The 20,690-nt window shown below is 49.3% G+C and overlaps 1 protein-coding gene across 11 annotated transcripts in view; it reads right to left on the minus strand.

Moving 5' to 3' along the window:
- Nucleotides 1-254: 254 nt before the first annotated feature.
- The window catches only part of LOC139362955 (uncharacterized), an 89,982-nt gene continuing 69,546 nt past the window's right edge, over nt 255-20,690 (minus strand). For 3 of the 11 annotated variants that reach the window (XM_071095374.1, XM_071095373.1, XM_071095370.1), the window contains 3 exons: nt 20,151-20,668; nt 18,999-19,211; nt 8,290-8,708 (listed from right to left, as the gene is read on the minus strand). In XM_071095374.1, the coding sequence (XP_070951475.1) occupies nt 20,265-20,668 (404 nt within the window). In that variant the 3' untranslated portion in view covers nt 8,290-8,708; nt 18,999-19,211; nt 20,151-20,264. The other 8 variants (XM_071095364.1, XM_071095372.1, XM_071095366.1 and 5 more) reach the window with 8 other exon arrangements.

Genomic DNA, 20,690 nt, shown 5'->3' on the forward strand with positions numbered 1-20,690 from the left:
TTATATAAGATAAACATGTGAAAAGAAGGAGTAGAGGAGTCCATGGTGTGCTCATCTCAAGCCCAGTAAATCTACATTATACATAAGATAAACATGAAAAGAGAGAGTAGAGTCCGTGATGCATTCATCTTGAGCTCAGTAAATCTACATTTTACATAAGATTAAACATGTGAAAAGAGGGAGTAGAGGAGTCCATGGTGTGTTCATCTCAAGCCCGGTGAATCTACATTTTACATAAGATAAACACGTGAAAAGAAGGAGTAAAGAGTTTATTCTGCATTTATCTTGAGCTCAGTAAATCTGCATTTTACATAAGATAAACATGTGAAAAGAGGGAGTGAAGAGTTTGTGCTGCATTCATCTTAAGCCCAGTGAATCTACATTTTACAGAAGATAAACATGTGAAAAGGAGTAAAGAGTTTATGCTGCATTCATCTTCAGCTCAGTAAATGTACATTTTACATAAGATAAAGTAAACATGTGCAAAGAGGGAGTAGGGGAAATGGGGCCATGCTGCATTTATCTCAGGGTAGGTGGAAGGATGATTTATGGTCTTGTGCTTGTCCTATCTATGTGAAAATAAGCTGGTAATTAACATCGTCAGTGTGAGATTTAGCAGAACTTGCTTTTAGGGCTAGTTTATAGGGGCAGATGTATCCTGAAAGAATTAGGGGCTCACTTTGTGAGCAACTTGTGAGGGAGACCATCTGGGAAGATATGTAAACTTCTATCATGGTGGGCACCTGGCTTATGCATGAGGCTAGAACATGGGGTTATGAAAATATAGCTCTCTGTGGCTGGGCATGGTGGCTCACGCCTGTAATCCCAGCACTTTGGGAGGCGAGGGTGGGAGGATCACGAGGTCAGGAGATCGAGACCATCCTGGCTCACATGGTGAAACCCCATCTCTACTAAAAATACAAAAAATTAGCCGGGCATGGTGGTGTGCACCTGTAGTCCCAGCTACTTGGGAGGCTGAGGCAGGAGAATGGTGTGAACTTGGGAGGCGGAGCTTGCAGTGAGCCGAGATTGTGCCACTGCACTCCAGCCTGGGTGACAGAATGAAACTCTGTCCCCAAAAATAAAGAAAAAAAGAAAATATAGCTCTCTGCTTGGGAACAAAAGGGAAAGCAGCATTGCACGACTGTTTCCAAGCTTGACTTTCTCTTTGGCAGAGTGAGTTTGGGGTCCTGAGACTTTATCATCTTTCACAATACAAACATGCTGGCGTATGGATCCTATCTTTAAAACAAATTTTCAATACGGACAGCAAATGAGCATAGGAAAAGATGCTTAACGTTATTCATCATTAGAGAACGCAGATTCAAGCCACCATGAGGGCCCAGTGGCACACGCCTGTAGTTCCACCCACTCAGGAGACTGAGGCAGGAGGATCACTTGAGCTCAGGAGTTTGAGGCTGTAGTGTGCAATGTTCATGCTTGTGAATAGCCACTGTACTCTAGCCTGGGCAACATAGCAAGACCCTGTCTCTAAAATTTTCTTTTAATTAAAAAAATAGGCCGAGTGTGGTGGCTGATGCTTGCAACTTCAATGCTTTGGGAGGCCGAGGCAGGATGATCACTTGAGCCCAGGAGTTTGAGACCAGCCTGGGCAACATAGTAAGACCCCAACAACAATAAATTACAAACAAATAAATAAAACCACAATGAGATGCCAATACCCATTAATGAAAGTGCCCAGAATGAGAAAGGCTGACCCATGCCAGGCATTGGCGAGGGCATGGGAGGAACTGGAACCCTCCTTCCCCGCTAAACTCACTTTCCTCGGAATAACAAATGCATTGCTCAAGTACTGAGCAACTCTCTTGGCTCTCCTTCCACTCTTCAACATGTTTTCCTTCCTGAATGTAAATTTCCTTTGGAAAACACAGTGGAAGTGTCGATCACATGACCCAGATGGTTCTATGCCAACTTCCTCCCCAAGAACTGTTTTTTTTTTTTTTTTTTTTGAGACAGAGTTTCGTTTCTTATTGCCCAGGTTGGAGGGCAATGGTGCAATCTCGGCTCACCGCAACCTCTGCCTCCTGGGTTCAAGCCATTCTCCCGCCTCAGCCTCCCGAGTAGCTGGGATTACAGGCATGCAGCACCAAGCCCGGCTAATTTTGTATTTTCAGTAGAGACGGGGTTTCACCATGTTGGTCAGGTTGGTCTTGAACTCCTGACCTCAGGTGATCCACCCGCCTCGGCCTCCCAAAGTGCTAGGATTACAGGCGTGAGCCACCGCGCCCGGCCAGAACTGGGATTCTTAAAGCTCACCTGCGTCCCATCCTGCTAAAAACCAGCCACAATTATAACCACCATCACCTGTGGCACACACATTTGGCGTCAGCATTAGTGAGCCACCTCCAGGCTACCACATTTGAGGACTTCTTGCCAAGAAGTTCTCCAGCAGTTTTCACCCAAAACCTGTTCTTGCTGTTTTTGCTATCTGGCCAACTCTGTGGTCACTAAATCAATGTTTCAGTTTTTGAGCAGGGGCAAAAATATATATAGATATATAGATAGATATAGATACAGATATAGATACATATCGGGATCTGCATATCCCAAACTGCTTAGGCACGTGTGAAATGCTATAGCAGAAAAGAAACAAAATGCTACAGGACGCTGATTTTTTCATGAACAAGAAATGTGAGCGGCTCCGTCTCAACTTACGGATGAGCTGGAGGCAACATTTAATGAAGACTTAAGTGAGTTAATTAAGGAGAAACTGCAACTAAACCGCACATAATAAGAGAACAAGCATCTCTGGCTCCAGGGTCCCGTATTTTTATCTGTCTGCACTTGTCCATGATGTGGGTTCTCTGGCGGGGCGGGGGTCTCCCTCTATTGGTCAGACGTCCCCATGAGATTCAGACCCCAGGAAAAACCATCCAATAAAAAAACACTGGCCGGGCGCGGTGGCTCAGACTGTAATCCCAGTACTTTGGGAGGCCGAGGTGGGCGGATCACGAGGTCAGGAAATCGAGACCATCCTGGCTAACATGGTGAAACACCATCTCTACTAAAAAATACAAAAAATTAGCCGGGCGTGGTGGCGGGCGCCTGTGGTCCCAGCTGCTCGGGAGGCTGAGGCAGGAGAATGGCGTGAACCCGGGAGGCGGAGCTTGCAGTGAGCTGAGATCGCGCCACTGCACTCCAGACTGGATGACAGAGAGGGACTCTGTCTCAAAAAAACAAACAAAAAAAAGCTTCAAGACCTGGGACAGATGTCGGAGTTGAATTCAGAGGATTGTTCCAAAGCCTCAAGAACTCTCATGTTGGCCGGGTGCAGTGGCTCACGATTGGAATCCCAGCACTTTGGGAGGCCGAGGTAGAAGGATTGCTGCAGGCCAGGAGTTTCAGACCAGCCTGAGCAGCATAGTGAGACCCCATGTCTACAAACATTTAAAAAGTTAGCTAGGCCTGGTAGTGCCTGCCTGTAGTTCCAGCTACCTGGGAGGCTGGGGTGGGAGGATTCCTTGAGCCCAGGAATTCACGACTGCAGTGAGCTACTATTGTGACACTGCACTCCAGCCTGGGCAACAGAGCGAGAACCTGTCTCCAAAAAATAATAATTTTAAAAAACCCTCATGTTCTTATCTAGATATGACCTTGAATGGATAGAAAGAAGCTCAGGAGACAGGAGATCCCATCCTGCCTTTGGCTTTTCTAGCTGTCTGACCTGGGGAAATTGACTTAATCTCTTAGAACATCAGTTTTCTTATTTTTATTTTATTTATTTATTTATTTTTTTTTTGAGAGACAGAGTCTGGCTCTGTGCCCCAGGCTGGAGTACAGTGGTGTGATCTTGGCTCACCGCAACCTCCACCTCCTGGGTTCAAGCAATTCTCATGCCTCAGCCCCCTGAGTAGGTGGGATTACAGGCCCATACCACCATGCCCAGCTAATTTTTGTATTTTTAGTAGTGATGGGGTTACACCATTGCTACATTTCACCTGGCCATCGTTAGCCAGGCTGGTTTTGAACTGCTGACCTCAAGGGATCCACCCACCTTGGCCTCTCCAAGTGCTGGGATTACAGATGTGAGCCACCATGCCCAGCCTGATGTCAGTAAATTCTTTTTACCAACCCTGCAATCGACCACTTCCTGGTGCTGGGGCTCTGAGACCTTGCTCACCTCAAGTGATCCACCTGCCTCGGCCTCAGGAAGTGCTGAGATTACAGGTGTGAGCCACCACGCCCAGTGAGTTTTCTTTTTTCTTTCTTTTTTTTTCTTTTGAGACGGAGTTTCGCTCTCGTTGCCCAGGCTGGAGTGCCATGAGGCGATATTGGCTCACTGCAACCTCCGCCCTCCAGGTTCAACCAATTCTCCTGCCTCAGCCTCCTGAGTAGCTGGGATTACAGGCATGTGCCACCATGCCTGGCTAATTTTTGTATTTTTACTAGAGACAGGGTTTCACCTTGTTGGACAGGATGGTCTCAAACTCCTGACCTCGTGATTCGCCCGTCTCAGCCTCCCAAAGTGCTGGGATGACAGGTGTGAGCCATCATACTTACCCATAACGTGCTCATATTTTCATTTACCTTCTTGAACATATCAAACAGTTATAGTAGCTGTTTTAATCTCTCTATTAATTCTATCTTTGTCATTTCATTTCATTGGTTTTTCTCCTCTTCCTGGGGTATAATCCTTGCTTCTTGGCATACCTGGTGATTATTATTTTTTAGAGACAGGATCTTGCTGTGTCGCCCAGACTGGAGTGCAGTGGTGCCACCATAGCTCCCTGCAGCCTCAACCTCCCGGGCTTCAGTGATCCTCCCACCTCAGCCTCTCAACTGGCTGGGTCTACACGTGTGCACCACCTCCCCTGGCTAATTTTTTAGTTTTACTTTTGTAGAGATGATGTTGCCCAGTCGGGTCTTGAACTCCTGGCCTCAGGCTGTCCTCCTGCCTCAGCCTCCCAAAGTGCTGGGATTATAAGTGTGAGCCAACACTTCCCGCCATCCCTGGTATTTACTGGATACCAGGTATTGTGAATTTTACCTGGTTGGGCGCTGAATATTCTTCTGTTTAAAAAATATATTCTTGAGCTTTGTTCTGGGACATGGTTAAGTGACTTGGAAATAGCATAATCCTTTTTCTTTCCTTTTTTTTTTTTTTTTGAGAGGGAGTCTCAGTCTGTCACCCAGGCTGGACTGCAGTGGCACAATCTCGACTCACTGCAACCTCTGCCTCCCGGGTTCAAGCGATGCACCCACCTCAGCCTCCCGAGTAGCTGGGACTACAGGTGCGCACAACCAAGCCTGGCTAATTTCTGTATTTATAGTAGAGAGGGGGTTTCACCAAGTTGGCCAGGCTGGTCTCAAACTCCTGACCTCAGGTGATCCGCCCGCCTCGGCCTCCCAAAGTGCTGCGATTCCAGGCATGAGCCGCCGTGCCCAGGCGTGTGATCCTTTTGAGACTTGCAAAACTAGAGCAACCCCTTAGTCTGGGGCCAATTCTGCCACCCCACGAAGGCAATGCCCCTCTGAATGCGTGACTCAATGCCCCAGGTATTATGAGGCTTTTCACTTTGCCTGCTGGGAACACGAACGGTTCCCAGCTTTTTGTGGACTTTGGAAATATTCTGCCTGTTTCTATTGTGTGATTCTTTCCCCTGGCCTTGCTTGGGTAATTTCCTCCCGTGCATGAGCTGACCCAACTGAGCTCCAGTCAAGAGGTATCCTTCGCAAAGCGCCAGAGTTTGTTTTTTTTGCACATCTCTCTTGCAGGATTCCATCCTGCAAATTCCAGCTGCTTTGGCCTGCTCCAACTTTTTTATTTTTTTTGGAGACGGAGTCTCACTTTGTGGCCCAGGCTGGAGGGCAGTGGCGTGATCTTGGCTCACTGCAACCTCCACCTCCCAGGTTCAAGTGATTCTTGTGCTTCAGCTTCCTGAGTAGCTGGGATTACAAGCATGCACCACTACGCCCAGCTGAATTTTCTGTATTTTTAGTAGAGACAGGTTTTCAGCATGTTGGCTAGGCTGGTCTCGAACTCCTGACCTCAAATGATCCACCCACCTCAGCCTCCCAAAGTGCTTGGATTACAGGTGTGAGCCACCACACCTGGCCAGGCCTGCTCACACTTTCAGCTCTGTCTCCTGCGCTCAGGGAGACTACTGGGCTCTGCCCGGCTGCCCTCCTTCCGCGGCACCTGGAAACATTTGCCTCATTGGTTTCTCCTGTGCCAGGGATCATGGTCTTCAGTGCCGCCTATTGACTGGTGTCGAAAAACTCCCTTTTCATAGGTATTGTACAGTTTTGTAGGTATTTAAGGCCAGAGGGTTAATCCATCTTGGCCATAAGTTGGGGAAGTCTCCACAATTTTTAAAACATTTTGGGAGGCTGAGGTGGGAAGATTGCTTGAGGTAGGAGTTAGAGACCAGCTTCAACACAGCAAGACCCCCCCGTCTCTACAAGGAAATAAAAATACTAAAATTAGCCGGGCGTGACAATGTATGCCTACAGTCTCAGCTACTCGGGAGGCTGAGGTGGGAGGATCGCTTGAGCCCAGGAGATCAAGGCTGAGTGAGCCATGTTCACACCACTGCACTCCAGCCTGGGTGACAGACTGAGACCTTGTCTCAAGAAAAAAATAAAACATTTTAAGTTCCTGGAAGGGTGAGTTAAAGGCTATATAAAGAATTACAGCTTTTTTAAAATCACATTCCCAAATTATTGGTCAAAAGGGAGCAGTGGGCCAGGTGTGGTGGCTCATGCCTGTAATCCCAGCACTTTGGGAGGCCGAGGTGGGCGGATCACCTGAGGTCAGGAGTCTGAGACCAGTCTGGCCAACATGGCAAAACCCCATCTCTACTGAAAATACAAAAATTAGCCGGGCATGGTGGTGCGCACCTGCAATCCCAGCTACTCAGGAGGCTGAAGCAGGAGACTTGCTTGAACTGGGGAGGCAGAGGTTGCAGTGAGCCAAGTCGGCGCCTCTGCACTCCAGCCTGGGTGACAGAGCAAGACTCCATCTCAAAAAAAAAAAAAAAAAAAAAATTAAAGCTTTTGGTGGCTCACGCCTGTAATCCCAGCACTTTGGGAGGCTGAGGTGGGCAGATCGCTCAAGCTCAGGAGTCCAAGACCAGCCTGGGCAATGTGGTGAAACCCCATCTCTACAAAAAATATAAAAATTAGCCAGCCATGGTGGCTCACACCTGTAATCCCAGCTACTCAGGAGGCCGAGGTGGGATGATCGCTTGAGCCTGGAAGGTTGAGGCTGCAATGAGCCCTGATTGTGCCACTGTACTCCAGCCTATACAGCAGAGAAAGACCCTTCCCAAAAATGAAAACAAACTGCTGTTTCACGTGTTTTGTACAGTTGTAGGTATTTAAGGCAAGAAGGGGAGATGTCCACAGTTTCTGTAAACGTTTCAAGTTCCTGGAAGGGGAAGTGTGGGTTAGAGGCTATAATAAGTATTAGGGTTTTTGATAATAAGAAAATAGGGGCTAAGCATCATGGCTGTAATCCCAGCACTTTGGGAGGCCGAGGTGGGTGCATCACTTGAGGTCAGGAGTTCAAGACCAGCCTGGCCAACATGATGAAACCCCATCTCTACTAAAAATACCAAAAAAAAATTAGCCAGGTGTGGTGATGGGTGCCTGTAATCCCAGCTACTCAGGAGACTGAGGCAGGAGAATCGCTTGAACCCAGGAGGAGGAGGTTACAGTGAGCCGAGATCATGCCATTGCACTCCAGCCTGGGCAACAAGAGCAAAACTCCACCTCAAAAAAAAAAATAAAATAAAAAGTGCATATATGTGTGCATGCAACAGAATACAGAATATTTATTTCCAGAGGAACCCTGGCTGCTCCAGGCTCCTCGGTTTGTCCTGTTTTGTGGGCATGAATTACGCAGCTGCCTATAGATGTCACCAGAGGAAGGCACGTTGGAGGGAATAAAAATCCCAGAATGAGAACCACAGCACCACGGCAGAGGGCCAGAGCATGAGTGAAAGGCCCCATGTCAAACGCAGAAGCGGGTTTTGTTTTAAATCACGACATCTAATGGCTCACACCTGCAATCCCAGCATTTTGGGAGTCTGAGGTGGGAAGATGGCTTGAGTCCAGGAGTTGGAGACCAGCCTAGGCAACATAGCGAGACCCTGTCTCTACCAGAAATAAAAAAAAACTTGGGTGTGTGGCATGCATCCATGGTTCCAGCTACTCGGGAGGCTTAGGCAGGAGGATCGCTTGATCCCAGGAGTTTGAGGCTGCAGCGAGCTCTGATCCCACCACTGCACTCCAGCCTGGGTAACAGAGTGAGACCCTGTCTAAAGTAAAAAATAAAATAAAATAAAAAATAAAATTAAAATAAATAAATAAAATGAAATAGTAAAATAAAATAACATCAACCCACAGAACCCAAATCTTCCCCCAGGGTAGAGTGACACCCTCACTGAAACTAATATGACCATCAGCAGCCAAATTAAACGTGGGCCAAGGGGAGAGTGCATGAGGAAAGATTCGGTTATGCTCATGGATTTGGACCAGTTTAGTTGAGGTCAATTTTTTCAGATTTTTCTTTTCCAAAGCTGGTTCTGGAGCGGAGTTCAGGAGCACGCTCTTCACAAAGAGGCTCTGTGTGGGTCGGCCCTGCTGGGCGGGATTTCATTAACGTCACCAACCTCATTCTCCAAGATGCTGAACATGCAGCATCGATCAGCGACGGAGATTCGCGGTCTCGTGAAGTCAGCTTTCTGGTGAAGGAGAAAAGAAACACAAATAAACAAGCAAATAAACGCCCGGGGCGGAAACAAGATGGCGTGAGAGTCCGGTTCCTTGAACTCACGTTCTTTTTTTTTCTTTTATTTTCCTTTTATTTTCTGAGACAGAGTTTCATGCTGTCGCCCAGGCTGGAGTACAAAGGCACGATCTCAGCTCACTGCAAGCTCTGCCCCCCAGGTTCAAGCGATTCTCCTGCCTCAGCCTCCTGAGTAGCTGGGATTAGAGGCACCTGCCACCATGCCGGGCTAATTTTTGTATTTTTAGTAGAGATGGGGTTTTACCATGTTGGTCAGGCTGGTCTTGAACTCCTGACCTCAAGTGACCCACCCGCCTTGGCCTCCCAAAGTGCTGAGATTAGAGGCGTGAGCCACCACACCCGGCCAAGCTCACGTTCTTGAGTCACCGTCTGTCCTTTATAGAGAAGCAGTTTGGAGATTTCATCATATGTGTCTGAGGCCGGGTGCTATGGCTCACGCCTGTAATCCCAGTAATCCCAACACTTTGGGAGGCTGAGATGGGAGCACTGCTTGAGCCCAATAGTTTGAGGTAAGCCTGGGCAACATAGTGAGGCTCTATCTCTTAAAAAAAAATAAAAAATTAGCCAGGTGTGGTGGTGCATGCCTGTGGTCCCAGCTACTTGGGAGGCTAAGGCAGGAGGATCACTTGAGCCCAGGAGGTTGACGGTGCAGTGAGCCATGATTGCATCACTGCATTCAGCCTGGGTAACAGAGCAAGACCTTGTCTCAAAATAAAATAAAATAAAATAAATTGTCTGAATCTCTTTTTGGCAAAGCAATCTGACAATGTTCCTTGTTTCAGAGAATCAATAATATTTTCTGAAAAAATCAAGCTTATTTTCAACCTAAAAGCCAACTCTCTCTCTCTCACAGGGGAATACTGTGCGTGATGATCACTGCAATGTGTGTGTGTGTGTGTGTGTGTGTATGTTAAAGACTGCTTTGTCATGCAGACTACAGCTGCAGCCTCACCTCTCTGTAATTTACTGTGGATATTTTGCATTATGCAGGCAGCACCCTGTACACAACAGCAGATTTGTCGGGGGGAATAAATTCCAGTCCCAACTCAGATGTGCTATAAACTGGCTGACCTCAGAGGAACCTTGTTATCTTGCTGAGCCCAGGTTTTCTCAACTACAACCATAATAATAAGACTTTGCCTCTAAGTTCAGCATGGGGAATAATGGCTGTATGAAAATATAGACTCAGCCTGGGCAACATCGTGCGACACCTGTCTCTGCCACAAATTTAAAGATTAGCCAGGCACAGCGGCTCACGCCTGTAATCCCACTGCTTTGGGAGGTAGGGCAGGAGGAATGCTGGAGGCAAGGAGTTTGAGACCAGCCTGGGTAACACAGTGAGACCCCATCTCTGCAAAAAAGTTACAAAGTTAGTGGGGCGTGATAACGTATGCCCGTAGTCCCAGCTACTTGGAGGCTAAGGCAGGAGGATCACTGGAGCCCAGAAGTTCGAGGCTGCAGTGAGCTATAATCGCACCACTGCACTCCAGCCTGGGTGACAGAGCAAGACTATGTTGCCTCTGCTGGTCTCGAGACACCCATGTAGTCTGCTGTCCACTCCATGTAGGATGCAGTTACATTGATAATCTTCATTGTTTTACAGATGGGGAAATTGAGGCTTGAATGATTTACCCAAAGTTAGCAAATGTAGAGCTGAGACTTGAAGCAAGCTGACTCTGGCATGTTCATCTTAACTCCCTGGAGACAAGGAGCTCAGAATCCAGTGGCCTGGCTGCCGCCAGGAGTGAGGAATGGGGAAAAAAAATTGCAACCTGGCTCACTCTTTTGTCTCCGAGGCAAGAAAGAGGCAGAAATGGATGTTTCAAGATGTTGTTGTTGTTATTATTATTATTATTATTGAGGCAGCATCTCACTCTGTCTCCCAGGCTGGAGTGCTGTGGTGCAATCTTGGCTCACTGCAACCTCCACTTCCCAGGCTCCAGCAATCCTGGCACCTCAGCCTCCTGAATAGTTGGGACTGCAGGCATGTGCAACCATGTCTGGATAATTTGTTTTGTAGAGATGGGGTTTCACCATGTTGCCCAGGCTGGTCTCGAACTCCTGAGCTCAAGTGATCTGCCTGTCTCGGCCTCCCAAAGTGCTGGGATTACAGACATGAACCACCATGCCCAGCCAAGACATTATTCTTTTGTAAACATAGTTGCTCTTAGCATATGGTTCTCAACTAATGGGCGTGTGTGTGTGTGTGTGTGTGTGTGTGTGTGTGTGTGTGTGTGAAGTTCTCTCTGGAAAACTTTTCTCTGGGAGAAAATTCTAGATTTCACTGTTTTACATTTCAAAGTTGCCAGTTTGTTAAAAAAATCAGGCTGAGAAGGAACACATTAGGACAAACATGTGACAGACTGTCATTAAAGCAAGCAAGACCAAGGATGGAATTTTACAGACTTTGCAGAGAATTCTTGGATCAACCCATGGACGCGGCGGCTGATTTTAACAGGAGCTGCAAAGAGAGTCTAATCCCTTTCGTTACAAATGCATCTGGGGCCAGAGCCCGATTTCCTGCTGCCCTTGGGGGACTTTTTAATCATTTTTTCCTCCAAGCTTAGAGTATACATCAAATCCCAGGTCCACGCTGACCCCCACTCTGGGCTGGAAGGGCCTGACCTCTCCCAAGAGAGTGGGGGTGGAAGAGAAGCTGGGAAATACAAAGTCATTTGATGGGTGTGACACCGGGCACAGGTTGACCATCAAGCCAGGGAGGGGGCCTTTATGCCCGAAAGTGTCTGAGCCTGTTCCAGGGATGGGGTGAACCACTCCTGTACCCACCCAGGCTTGCCTAGGTGTGCTGTGTGCCGAGGAAGCTTCAGGGAAGAGAGACGGAGGACAGAGAGAGTTTGGATGTCCAGGAGTTGTTCAGTAAAGCGAACGGAAAGCGAATGTTCCAGTCTGGGAAAGTCAAATCACATGAGAGAGGAAAGCCGATTGTCACGGAAGGTTGAGGGCCAGGGCTATAGAAGGGAAAACCCCATGCTCAAAATCCTGGTCAGTGCGTGTCCACCTTAATGAGTGTGTGTCCACCTTCCTCCACTGTGGGGCCAGCGAAGGGCCAGAGCCCCGGCTGGGAGGGGATCCTACACTTGCTTTTTTTTTTTTTTTTTTTTTTTAATTGTGGTAAAATATGCGTAACATAAAATTTGCCATTTTAGCTATTTTTGAGGGTACAATTCAGTGGCATTTACTACATCAAAAATATTGTGCAACCAGGCTGGGCATGGTGGCTCACGCCTGTAACACCAGCCCTTTGGGAGGCCGAGGCAGGCAGGAGGTCAGGAGTTCAAGACCAGCCTGGCCAACGTGGCAAATCCCCATCTCTACTGAAAATACAAAAATTAGCTGGGCGTGGCGGTGCGCACCTATAATCTCAGCTACTCAGGAGGCTGAGGCAAGAGAATTGCTTGAACCCAGGAGGCGGAGGTTGCGGTGAGCTGAGATCACACCACTGCACTCCAGTTTGGGTGATAGAGCGAGACTCCATCTTAAAAAAGAAAAAAAAAGAGAGAGATAAAAAAAATACTGTGTAACCGTCACCACCATCCATCTCCAGAACTCTTCCATCTTCCCAAACTGAAACTGTCCCCATTAAACCCTCACTCTCCATCCCCATGACCCCCAGGCTCTGATAACCAGTATTTCACTTTTTTACTGTCTCTATCAGTTTGACTATTCTAGGTACCTTATATAAGTGGAATCATGCTGTATTTGCCTTTTTTTTTTTTTTTTAAACGGAGTTTTGCTCTTGTTGTCCAAGCTGGAGTGCAGTGGCGTGATCTCAGCTCACTGGAACCTCCGCCTCCCATGTTCAAGCGATTCTCCTGCCTCAGCCTCCTGAGTAGCTGGGATTACAGGAGCGCACCACCACACCTGGCTAATTTTTTTTGATTTTTAGTAGAAACGGGGTTTTGCCATGTTAGCCAGGCTGTTCTTGAACTCCTGACCTCAGGTGATCCGCCTGCCTCAGGCTTCCAAAGCGCATGAGCCACTGTGCCCAGCCTTTTTGTCGTTTTTCTGAGACGGAGTCTCACTCTGTCACCCAGGCTGGAGTGCAGTGGCGCAACGTTGGGTCACTGCAACCTCTGCCTCCTGGGTTCAAGTGATTCTCACGCTTCAGCCTCCCAAGTAGCTGGGATTACAGGTGTGCGCCACCACACTCAGCTAATTTTTTGTATTTTATTAGAGATGGAGTTTCACCATGTTGGCCAGGCTGGTCTCAAACTTCTGACCTCAAGTGATCCACTTACCTTGGCCTCCAAAGTTCTGGGATTACAGGTGTGAGCCACAGCACCTGGCCATATCTGCCTCTTTGTGACTGACTTATTTCCTCCCATCCCCTCCCTCCCTTCCTTCCCTTACTTTCTTTTCTTCTTCTTCTTTTTTTTAAAATTTTTTTGAGACAGGGTTTGCTTTGTCCCCCAGGCTGGAGTGCAGTGGCATGATCTCTGCTCACTGCAACCTCCACCTCCCTGGCTCAAGCAGTCCTCCCACCTCTGCCTCTCTAGTAGCTGGGACTACAGGAACACACCACCACACTTGGCTTTTAAATTTTTTGGTAGAGATGAGGTCTCACTGTATTGCTCAGGCTGGTCTTGAATTCTTGGGCTCAAGTGATCCTCCTACCTCAGCCTCCCAAAGTGCTGGGATTACAGGTGGGAGCCCCTGCGCCCAGCTGTGACTGTCTGATTTCACTGAGCATTATGTCCTCAAGGTTCATCCATGCAGCAGCAGGTGTCAGCATTTTATTTCCTTTTTAGGGCTGCATAATATTTCATTGTGTGGATAGACCACATTTTGTTTATCTATTCATTGGTAGGTGGACTCCTGGGTTACTTCTACCTCTTGGCTATTGTGAATAATGCTGCTATGAACATGGGTGTACAAATATCTGTTCAGGATGGGTACAGTGGCTCATGCCTGTAATCCCAGCACTTTGGGAGGCTGAGGTGGGAGGATTGCTGGAAGCTAGGAGTTTGAGACCAGCCTGGCCAACATAGCAGGTCCCCATCTCTACAAAAAACAAAAAACTTAGCTGGGCATGGTGAGGAATGCCTGTAGTCCCAGCTACTTGAGAGGCTGAGGCAAGAGAATTGCTTTAGCCTGGGAGGCTGAGGCTGCAGTGAGCTATGATCTAGCCACTGCACTCCAGCCTAGGGGACAGAGTGAGACTCCATCTCAAAAAAAAAAGGTTAAAAAAATCCCACAAATATCAGCTGGAATCCCTGCTTTCAATTCTTTGGAGCATCTACCTAGAAGTGGAATTGCTGGATCTACTTTTTTTTTTTTTTTGAGACAGAGTCTTGCTCTGTCACCCAGGTTAGAATGCAATGCCAGGATCTCAGCTCACTGCAACCTCTGTCTCCCAGGTTCAAGAAGCAATTCTCATGCCTCAACCTCCTGAGTAGCCGGGGCTACAGGCGCCCACCACCACGCTTGGCTCATTTTTGTATTTTTAGTAGAGACAGGGTTTTACCATGTTGGCCAGGCTGGTCTCGAACTCCTCACCTCAAGTGATCCACCCAGTTCAGCCTCCCAAAGCGCTGGGATTACAGGCATGAGCCACTGTGCCCGGCCTACTTTTGTTTTTGAAGTGGGTTGGGCTGGGCCTGGGTTGCTCAAATCCCAGTATAGCACCGGCATAGGATATATCACTGTCCTCAGTTCCCAGCACCTGGGTCTCCTCGGCTGTGAAAAGGGACAGTGATAATAGTGGCAATCACAGGGTTGTTGTGAGAGATACTTAAGATTTTGTAGAAACACCCACGCAGGCTGGGCGTGGCGGCTCACATCTGTAATCCCAGCACTTTGGGAGGCCGCGGCGGGAGGATCACTTGAGTGCAGGAGTTCAAGACCAGCCAGGGCAACACAGTGAGATCTTGTCACTACAAAAAATGTATAAATTGGGCGGGCGTGGTGGTGTGCACCTGTAGTCCAAGCTACTCGGGAGGCTGAGGTGGGAGGACTGCTTGAGCCTGGGAGGCAGGAGGTCGAGGCTGCAGTGAGCTGTGATTGCGCCACTGCCTTCTAGCCGGGGCGACAGAATGAGACTCTGTCTTAGGAAAAAAAAAAGAAAAAAAAAGAAAAAGAAATTATGACTTCAAGACCCAAGGAAATTGCCTGTTAATTTTTTAAAATAATCTCTTAAATAAACAATTTAAAAGCGAAACACCCACGTATTGTGCACATTGAACGGTGCCTGGCACCTGCTCAGCTTTGAATCATTTCTGCCATGATGGTGCCATCAAACCCCCAGGGAAGGGGAAGCAGGCGTCCTCACGGCCACCAGGGGGCGCCGCTGCCACGGCTCTGAGTCCCAGCTGGGCCAGGCTGGCATCTCCACTGCCCATCACCTCCCACCATTGTCCCCTCCGTCTTCAGGCTAGGCCTCCACTTTCTCCTCTCACCCACTCTGCTATTACTCCACGCTCCCATCCTTCCTACGTCCTTACTTTCACCCAGGATCAGAAAGTGCCCCACAGTGTCCAGGCCACATCACCTTGTCCCGTGACCTATGTCCCTTCCCTCCCAAGGGAAGCTTCAGCCCATACCTTGCGCCATTTATCCGGCCCAAGGGCTGTCCCTCCGCAAGTAATGACCTTGTCCCTTCTATCTCTGGATGGTTCCTCTGAGGGTCAGGTGAGGTCATGTGTGGGGAAGTCGCTCATAGAGACACACCAGGGTCTGGTGCAACGGCTCACACCAGTAATCCCAACACTTTAGGAGGCCAAGACAGGAGGATCGCTGGAGGCCAGGACTTCAAGACCACCCTGGGAACAATGGCAAGATCCCATCTCCACAAATAACTTAAAAATGAGCTAGGTGTTGAGGCATGAACTTGTAATCCCAGCCACTCAGGAGGCTGAAGTGGGAGGATCGTTCGAGGCCAGGAGTTTGAGGCTGCAGTGAGCTATGCTCGTGCCACTGCACTCCAGCCCGGGTGACAGAATGAGACCCTGTCTCAAAAATAAATAAATAGGCAAATAAAAATTAGCCAGGTGGGGTGACACAAGCCTATAATTCCAGCACTTTGGGAGGTGGAGGCAGGAGGATTGCTCGAGGTCAGGAGTCTGAGACCAGCCTGGGCAACATCTCTATAAAAAAATTCAAAACTGAACCAGATGTGGTGGTGGGCACCTATAGTCCCAGCTACTCAGGAGGCTGAGGCGGGAGGATCACTTAAGGCCCGGAGTTCAAGGCTGCAGTGAGCTATGACTGCACCACTGCACTCCAGCCTAGATCACAGAGTGTAACTGTGTCTCTAAAACAAAACAAGACAAGACAAAACCACAGCCCGGAGGTGGTGGCAGCGTTGGGACAGCTGCAGTGAGCCTCAGGCCAGAGGCCCATGCCTTCCTCAGGAGCTCTGAGGAGTCCTTCCTGGTCAGAACGCACTCTGGGAATTGCACTTTTCCAGCAGGGCTGGTGAGGTGTCCACAGGCTTGAGCAGACCTGGCCCCCGGGAGAGAGGCCTGTGGGCATCGAGGCCAACTCTAAAGGGGTAGCTGCATTTGTAGCCCAGCTCCTGGGCACTTACTAGGCCCGAATGTGGGCTCCGCGTGGCCAGAGAATTGGAAAATGCAGATTGTTTTTTCACAGGAAATCTCCAAATGTTTGAATATTGGCAGTTAGTTACAATTATTTTCAAACTCTTCATGGGCCAGTCAAGGCAATCTACAGCCGGGCTTGGCCTGTGGGCACCATTTTGCAGCCTCTGATGGAAGCTTCTTTTTGTTTTGTTTTTGAGACAGAGTCTCGCTCTGTCGCCCAGGCTGGAGTGGAGTGGTGCAATCTCAGCTCACTGTAAACTCCGCCTCCCGGGTTCACGCCATTCTCCTGCCTCAGCCTCCTGAGTAGCTGGGACTACACGCGCCCATCACCATGCCCGGCTCATTTTTTGCGTTTTTGGTAGAGACGGGGTTACACCGTGTTAGCCAGGATGGGCTTGATCTCCTGACCTCGTGATCCGCCCGCCTAGGCCTCTCAAAGTGCTGGGATAACAGGCGTGGGCCACCACGCCCGGTCGATGGAAGCTTCTTGAAGACACTGGTCAGTGCTAATGGTCAATGCCTTGTAGCACTGACTACAGGGATAACCTGAATTTTAAGCTGCCCAGGTGATCTTTATTTTATTTTTATTGTTAATGTTTTAATTTTTTTTTAGGGGCAGGGTCTTGCTGTGGTGCCCAGGCTGCAGTGCAGTGATGTTATCATAGCTCACTGCAGCCTTGACCTCCTGGGCTCATGCAATCCTCCCGACTCAGCCTCCTGAGTAGCTGGGACCACAGGAACTTGCAAACATGCTAGGCTAATTTTTTAATTTTTGGGGGGTGTGGGTGGGGGGTTGGTTCTCACTGTGTTGCCCAGGCTAGCCTCAAACTCCTGGCCTCAAGCAATCCTCCCTCCTCTGCCTCCCAAAGTGCTGGGATTATAGAGCTGAGTCACTGTGCCTGGCTGAGCCTCACTCCTTCTCATGGAAGACTTTTTGTCCGAGCACTGATAGACACTTGGTAACCCCATTATAGCGTGGGCACTGGGCTCTTATAAACAGGGGGCATCACATTCTCTCCTTGGTCACCAGGATGACATTTCTGGGTGCACACAAGAAATGTCAACTGTGCTGGGTGTGGTGGCTCATGCCTGTAGTCCCAGCTCCTTGGGAGGTTGAGGTGAGGGGATCACTCGATCCCAGGAGTTTGGCATTAATTGGTGACCTCCCAGGAGCAGGGGACCACCAGGTTGCCTAAGGAGAGGTGAACCGGCCCACGTCAGACACGGAGCAGGTCAAAGCTTGCGAGCTGATCAGCAGTGGGATGACACCTGTGAGGAGCCACCGCCCTCCAGCCTGAGCCACACAGTCTCTACTGAAATTCAATTAATACAATTATGCTTTAATATAATATAATAATGTCAACTCGCACAGATTCTTCAACCACCCAGGAAAGGCTGACCTCACACTGCACGTGAATGGCGTGACAGTCCTGTATGCGGGGAGAGAGAGCTTGTCCTCGCAGCCACATTAACAGAAGCCAGAGACTGGGGCCAAGAAGAAAGACCCTGTGGGGTTGGGCTGGAAAGTCCTGGACGCCCAGCTCTTCACACCCACTCAGTGCGTGTGATCACAGCTGTAGGATCTAGAATAGATGCGCTTGGCAGATGGCCTCTGAAGGTGGTGAAATGGGGCTTCACGTGGCCAGCTGACATCTGCATGCAATAAGAAGCCAGGTGCTGCCACCGCCCTCCCCGTTTGTATCCAGGGGGCGGGACTTCTTGTGGAGGTCCCGGTTAGTCTTTACTTCTGACCCCAAGCAGGCAGCTGGATCAAGTTGTCCTGAGAAGGTGATCCATTTCCCTAGTTGGGGGTGTGCAATGCTGAATGCAGCTATCCCAGACACATTTATTCCATATACACCCCCTTCCCAAATTCCATTGAATGAATGAAGTCAGATTCCAACAAGGATGACTACAGCCCAGGGTGAAATAACTCTGGTCTCCCCTCTCTGTAGCTCCCCAAACTCTTTCTTTTATTTTATGTTTTATTTTTTCCTTTTTGAGACGGAGTCTTGCTCTGTTGCCCAGGCTGGAGTGCAGTGGTGTGATCTCGGCTCACTGCAACCTCCGCCTCCCAGGTTCAAGCGATTCTCCTGTCTCAGTCTCCCGGGTAGCTGGGATTACAGGCGTGCACCACCACGCCTGGCTAATTTTTGTATTGTTAGCATAAATGAGGTTTCGCTATATTGGTCTGGTTGGTCTCGAACAACTGACCTCAAGTGATCCACCTGTCTCGGCCTCCCAAAGTACTGGGATTACAGGCATGAGCTACCACACCTGGGCTTTGTTTTTCTTTTGAGACAGGGTTTTGCTCTGTCACCCAGGCTGGAGTGCAGTGGTGCAGTCATAGCTCATTACATCCTCAAAGTCCTGAGTTTAAGCAATCCGCTTGCCTCAGCCTCCCAGTGTGCTGGGATCTCAGGCATGAGCCACCGCACCTGGCCCAAAACCAAGCTTTCATATCCCAAGCACCGACCTTTATCAAGTCTAGCCTAATCCTCTATCGTCTCCTAAGCGTCCCTCATGAGTGATCACTTCTGAGTCCTCCCAGATGGAGAGCTCACCCACTGGGGGCATATTTTTCCCATTGGAAAATAGTGGTTATTGGAAATTTCCTCTTTTTTAGAAGAATAGGATTGGAGGTGCTCTCTGGGGTGTCCTCCTACCAAGCTGGCTACTGAAGGCCTCGTGGTGCTCGGGGAGCACGGGCGACACTCGCCGTTGCTTCAGCTTCATCTTGAGGCCACACAGCGTCTCCGCCACCCAGGTCTCCTCAGGGGCGAGCTCCTTCTCTGGCTCCTTCTCAGATTGGTCTGACCACTCCCTCTTCCTTTTCCAGCAAAGGGACCTGCGTGAGGGTCTGGGATCTACCCCAGGGGCTGAGTAAAGAAACCAGACCACCGTGTAATGCTTCTGCAACTGATCACCTTAGACCCCGACCTCTAACCCCAAACCACTCTCCATCCTCCCCAGCCTTGTAGACTGCCGGCTTCTCCAAGCCATCTTTCTGACTTTGTCCTCTGTCAACCCCACGTGCCGCTCCTTCCCCTCCCCATTCTTCCGTTTCTCTGTCCTCAGAACATTTCCTCATGTCCTTCCCTGGTCCCTGGCTCTCTGAGTCCCTCCGTTTTTTGTTTGTTTGTTTGTTTCGAGACAGAATCTTGCTTTGTCTCCCAGGCTGGAGTGTAGTGGTGCAATCTCAGCTCACTGCGACATCTGTCTCCTGGATTCCAGTTATTCTCCTGCCTCAGCCTCTCTGGTGGCTGGGATTACAGGTGCCTGCAATAATGCCCAGCTCAATTTTGTACTTTCAGTAGAGACAGGGTTTCACCTTGTTGGCCAGGCTGGTCTCAAACTCCTGGCCTCAAGTGATCCTCCTGCCTTGGCCTCCCAAAGTGCTGGGATTACAGGTGTGAGCCACAGAACCCAGCCTGAATTTCTCCAAACTGGAGTGCAATAGAGCGATCTCGGCTCACTGCAACCTCTTCCTCCCAGACTCAAGCGATTTTCCTGTCTCAGCCTCCCGAGTAGCTGGGATTACAGGCGCGCATCATTACCGCCCAGCTAATTTTTGTACTTTTAGTAGAGATGGGGTTTCACCATATTGGCCAGGCTGGTCTTGAACTCCTGACCTCAGGTGATCTGCCTGCCTCGGCCTCCCAAAGTGTTGGGGTTACAGGCGTGAGCTACCATGCCTGGCCCCCTTCCTTTGTCTTAGTCAATCCTATCCCACCTCTTCTTCCTCCAGTCACCTCACCTGATGGTCCCGACACTTCATCATCCCCCACCTCCCAGAGGGGGTACCCTGAGGTGCTCACCTGGGGGCTCTCCTCCTTATGCTCGGCGAGCAGGATGGTCATGATTTTTCCCAAAATCTGTCCCATTCCATGGACAGAGTCTCTGTTCTGCCCAAGGCCTTTTTCTGGACTCTGCTAGGAGCCAGAAGAGTGTGTTATGAATTCTCGAGGCTGGGAGAAGTCAGGAGTGGAGAACAGCTCTGAGAAGATACTGTTGTCCACTTCAGCTCCCAGGCACCCATGGAGTCCAGTCCTTCCAGTCAGGAAGGTTGGAATATCTGATGTCATTGGCCATTCCAACCTGGCAACCAGTTTGAAGAAAAACACATGTAACTGCCAGGCTGATCTCTTGTCCTGGAGATGCTGAGTGAATGGTATCTCCTGCCACTGTCCCGACCTCAGACCACTGTCCATAAGCATCTTCAGGGTCTCCGCATCCCTCTGTTCCCTGTCCCAGCAGAGGCTGTGTCCTCTCCACTCAAAGCCTGAGGCATGGTGGGGTCTCCTCTTCTCTGTACATGCCCATTTCAGAGTCCAGTCTGGTGGGAGAGGGAACAGGGT

The sequence above is a fragment of the Macaca nemestrina genome, chromosome 4 (assembly GCF_043159975.1).
Source record: "Macaca nemestrina isolate mMacNem1 chromosome 4, mMacNem.hap1, whole genome shotgun sequence".
Taxonomy (NCBI): domain Eukaryota; kingdom Metazoa; phylum Chordata; class Mammalia; order Primates; family Cercopithecidae; genus Macaca; species Macaca nemestrina.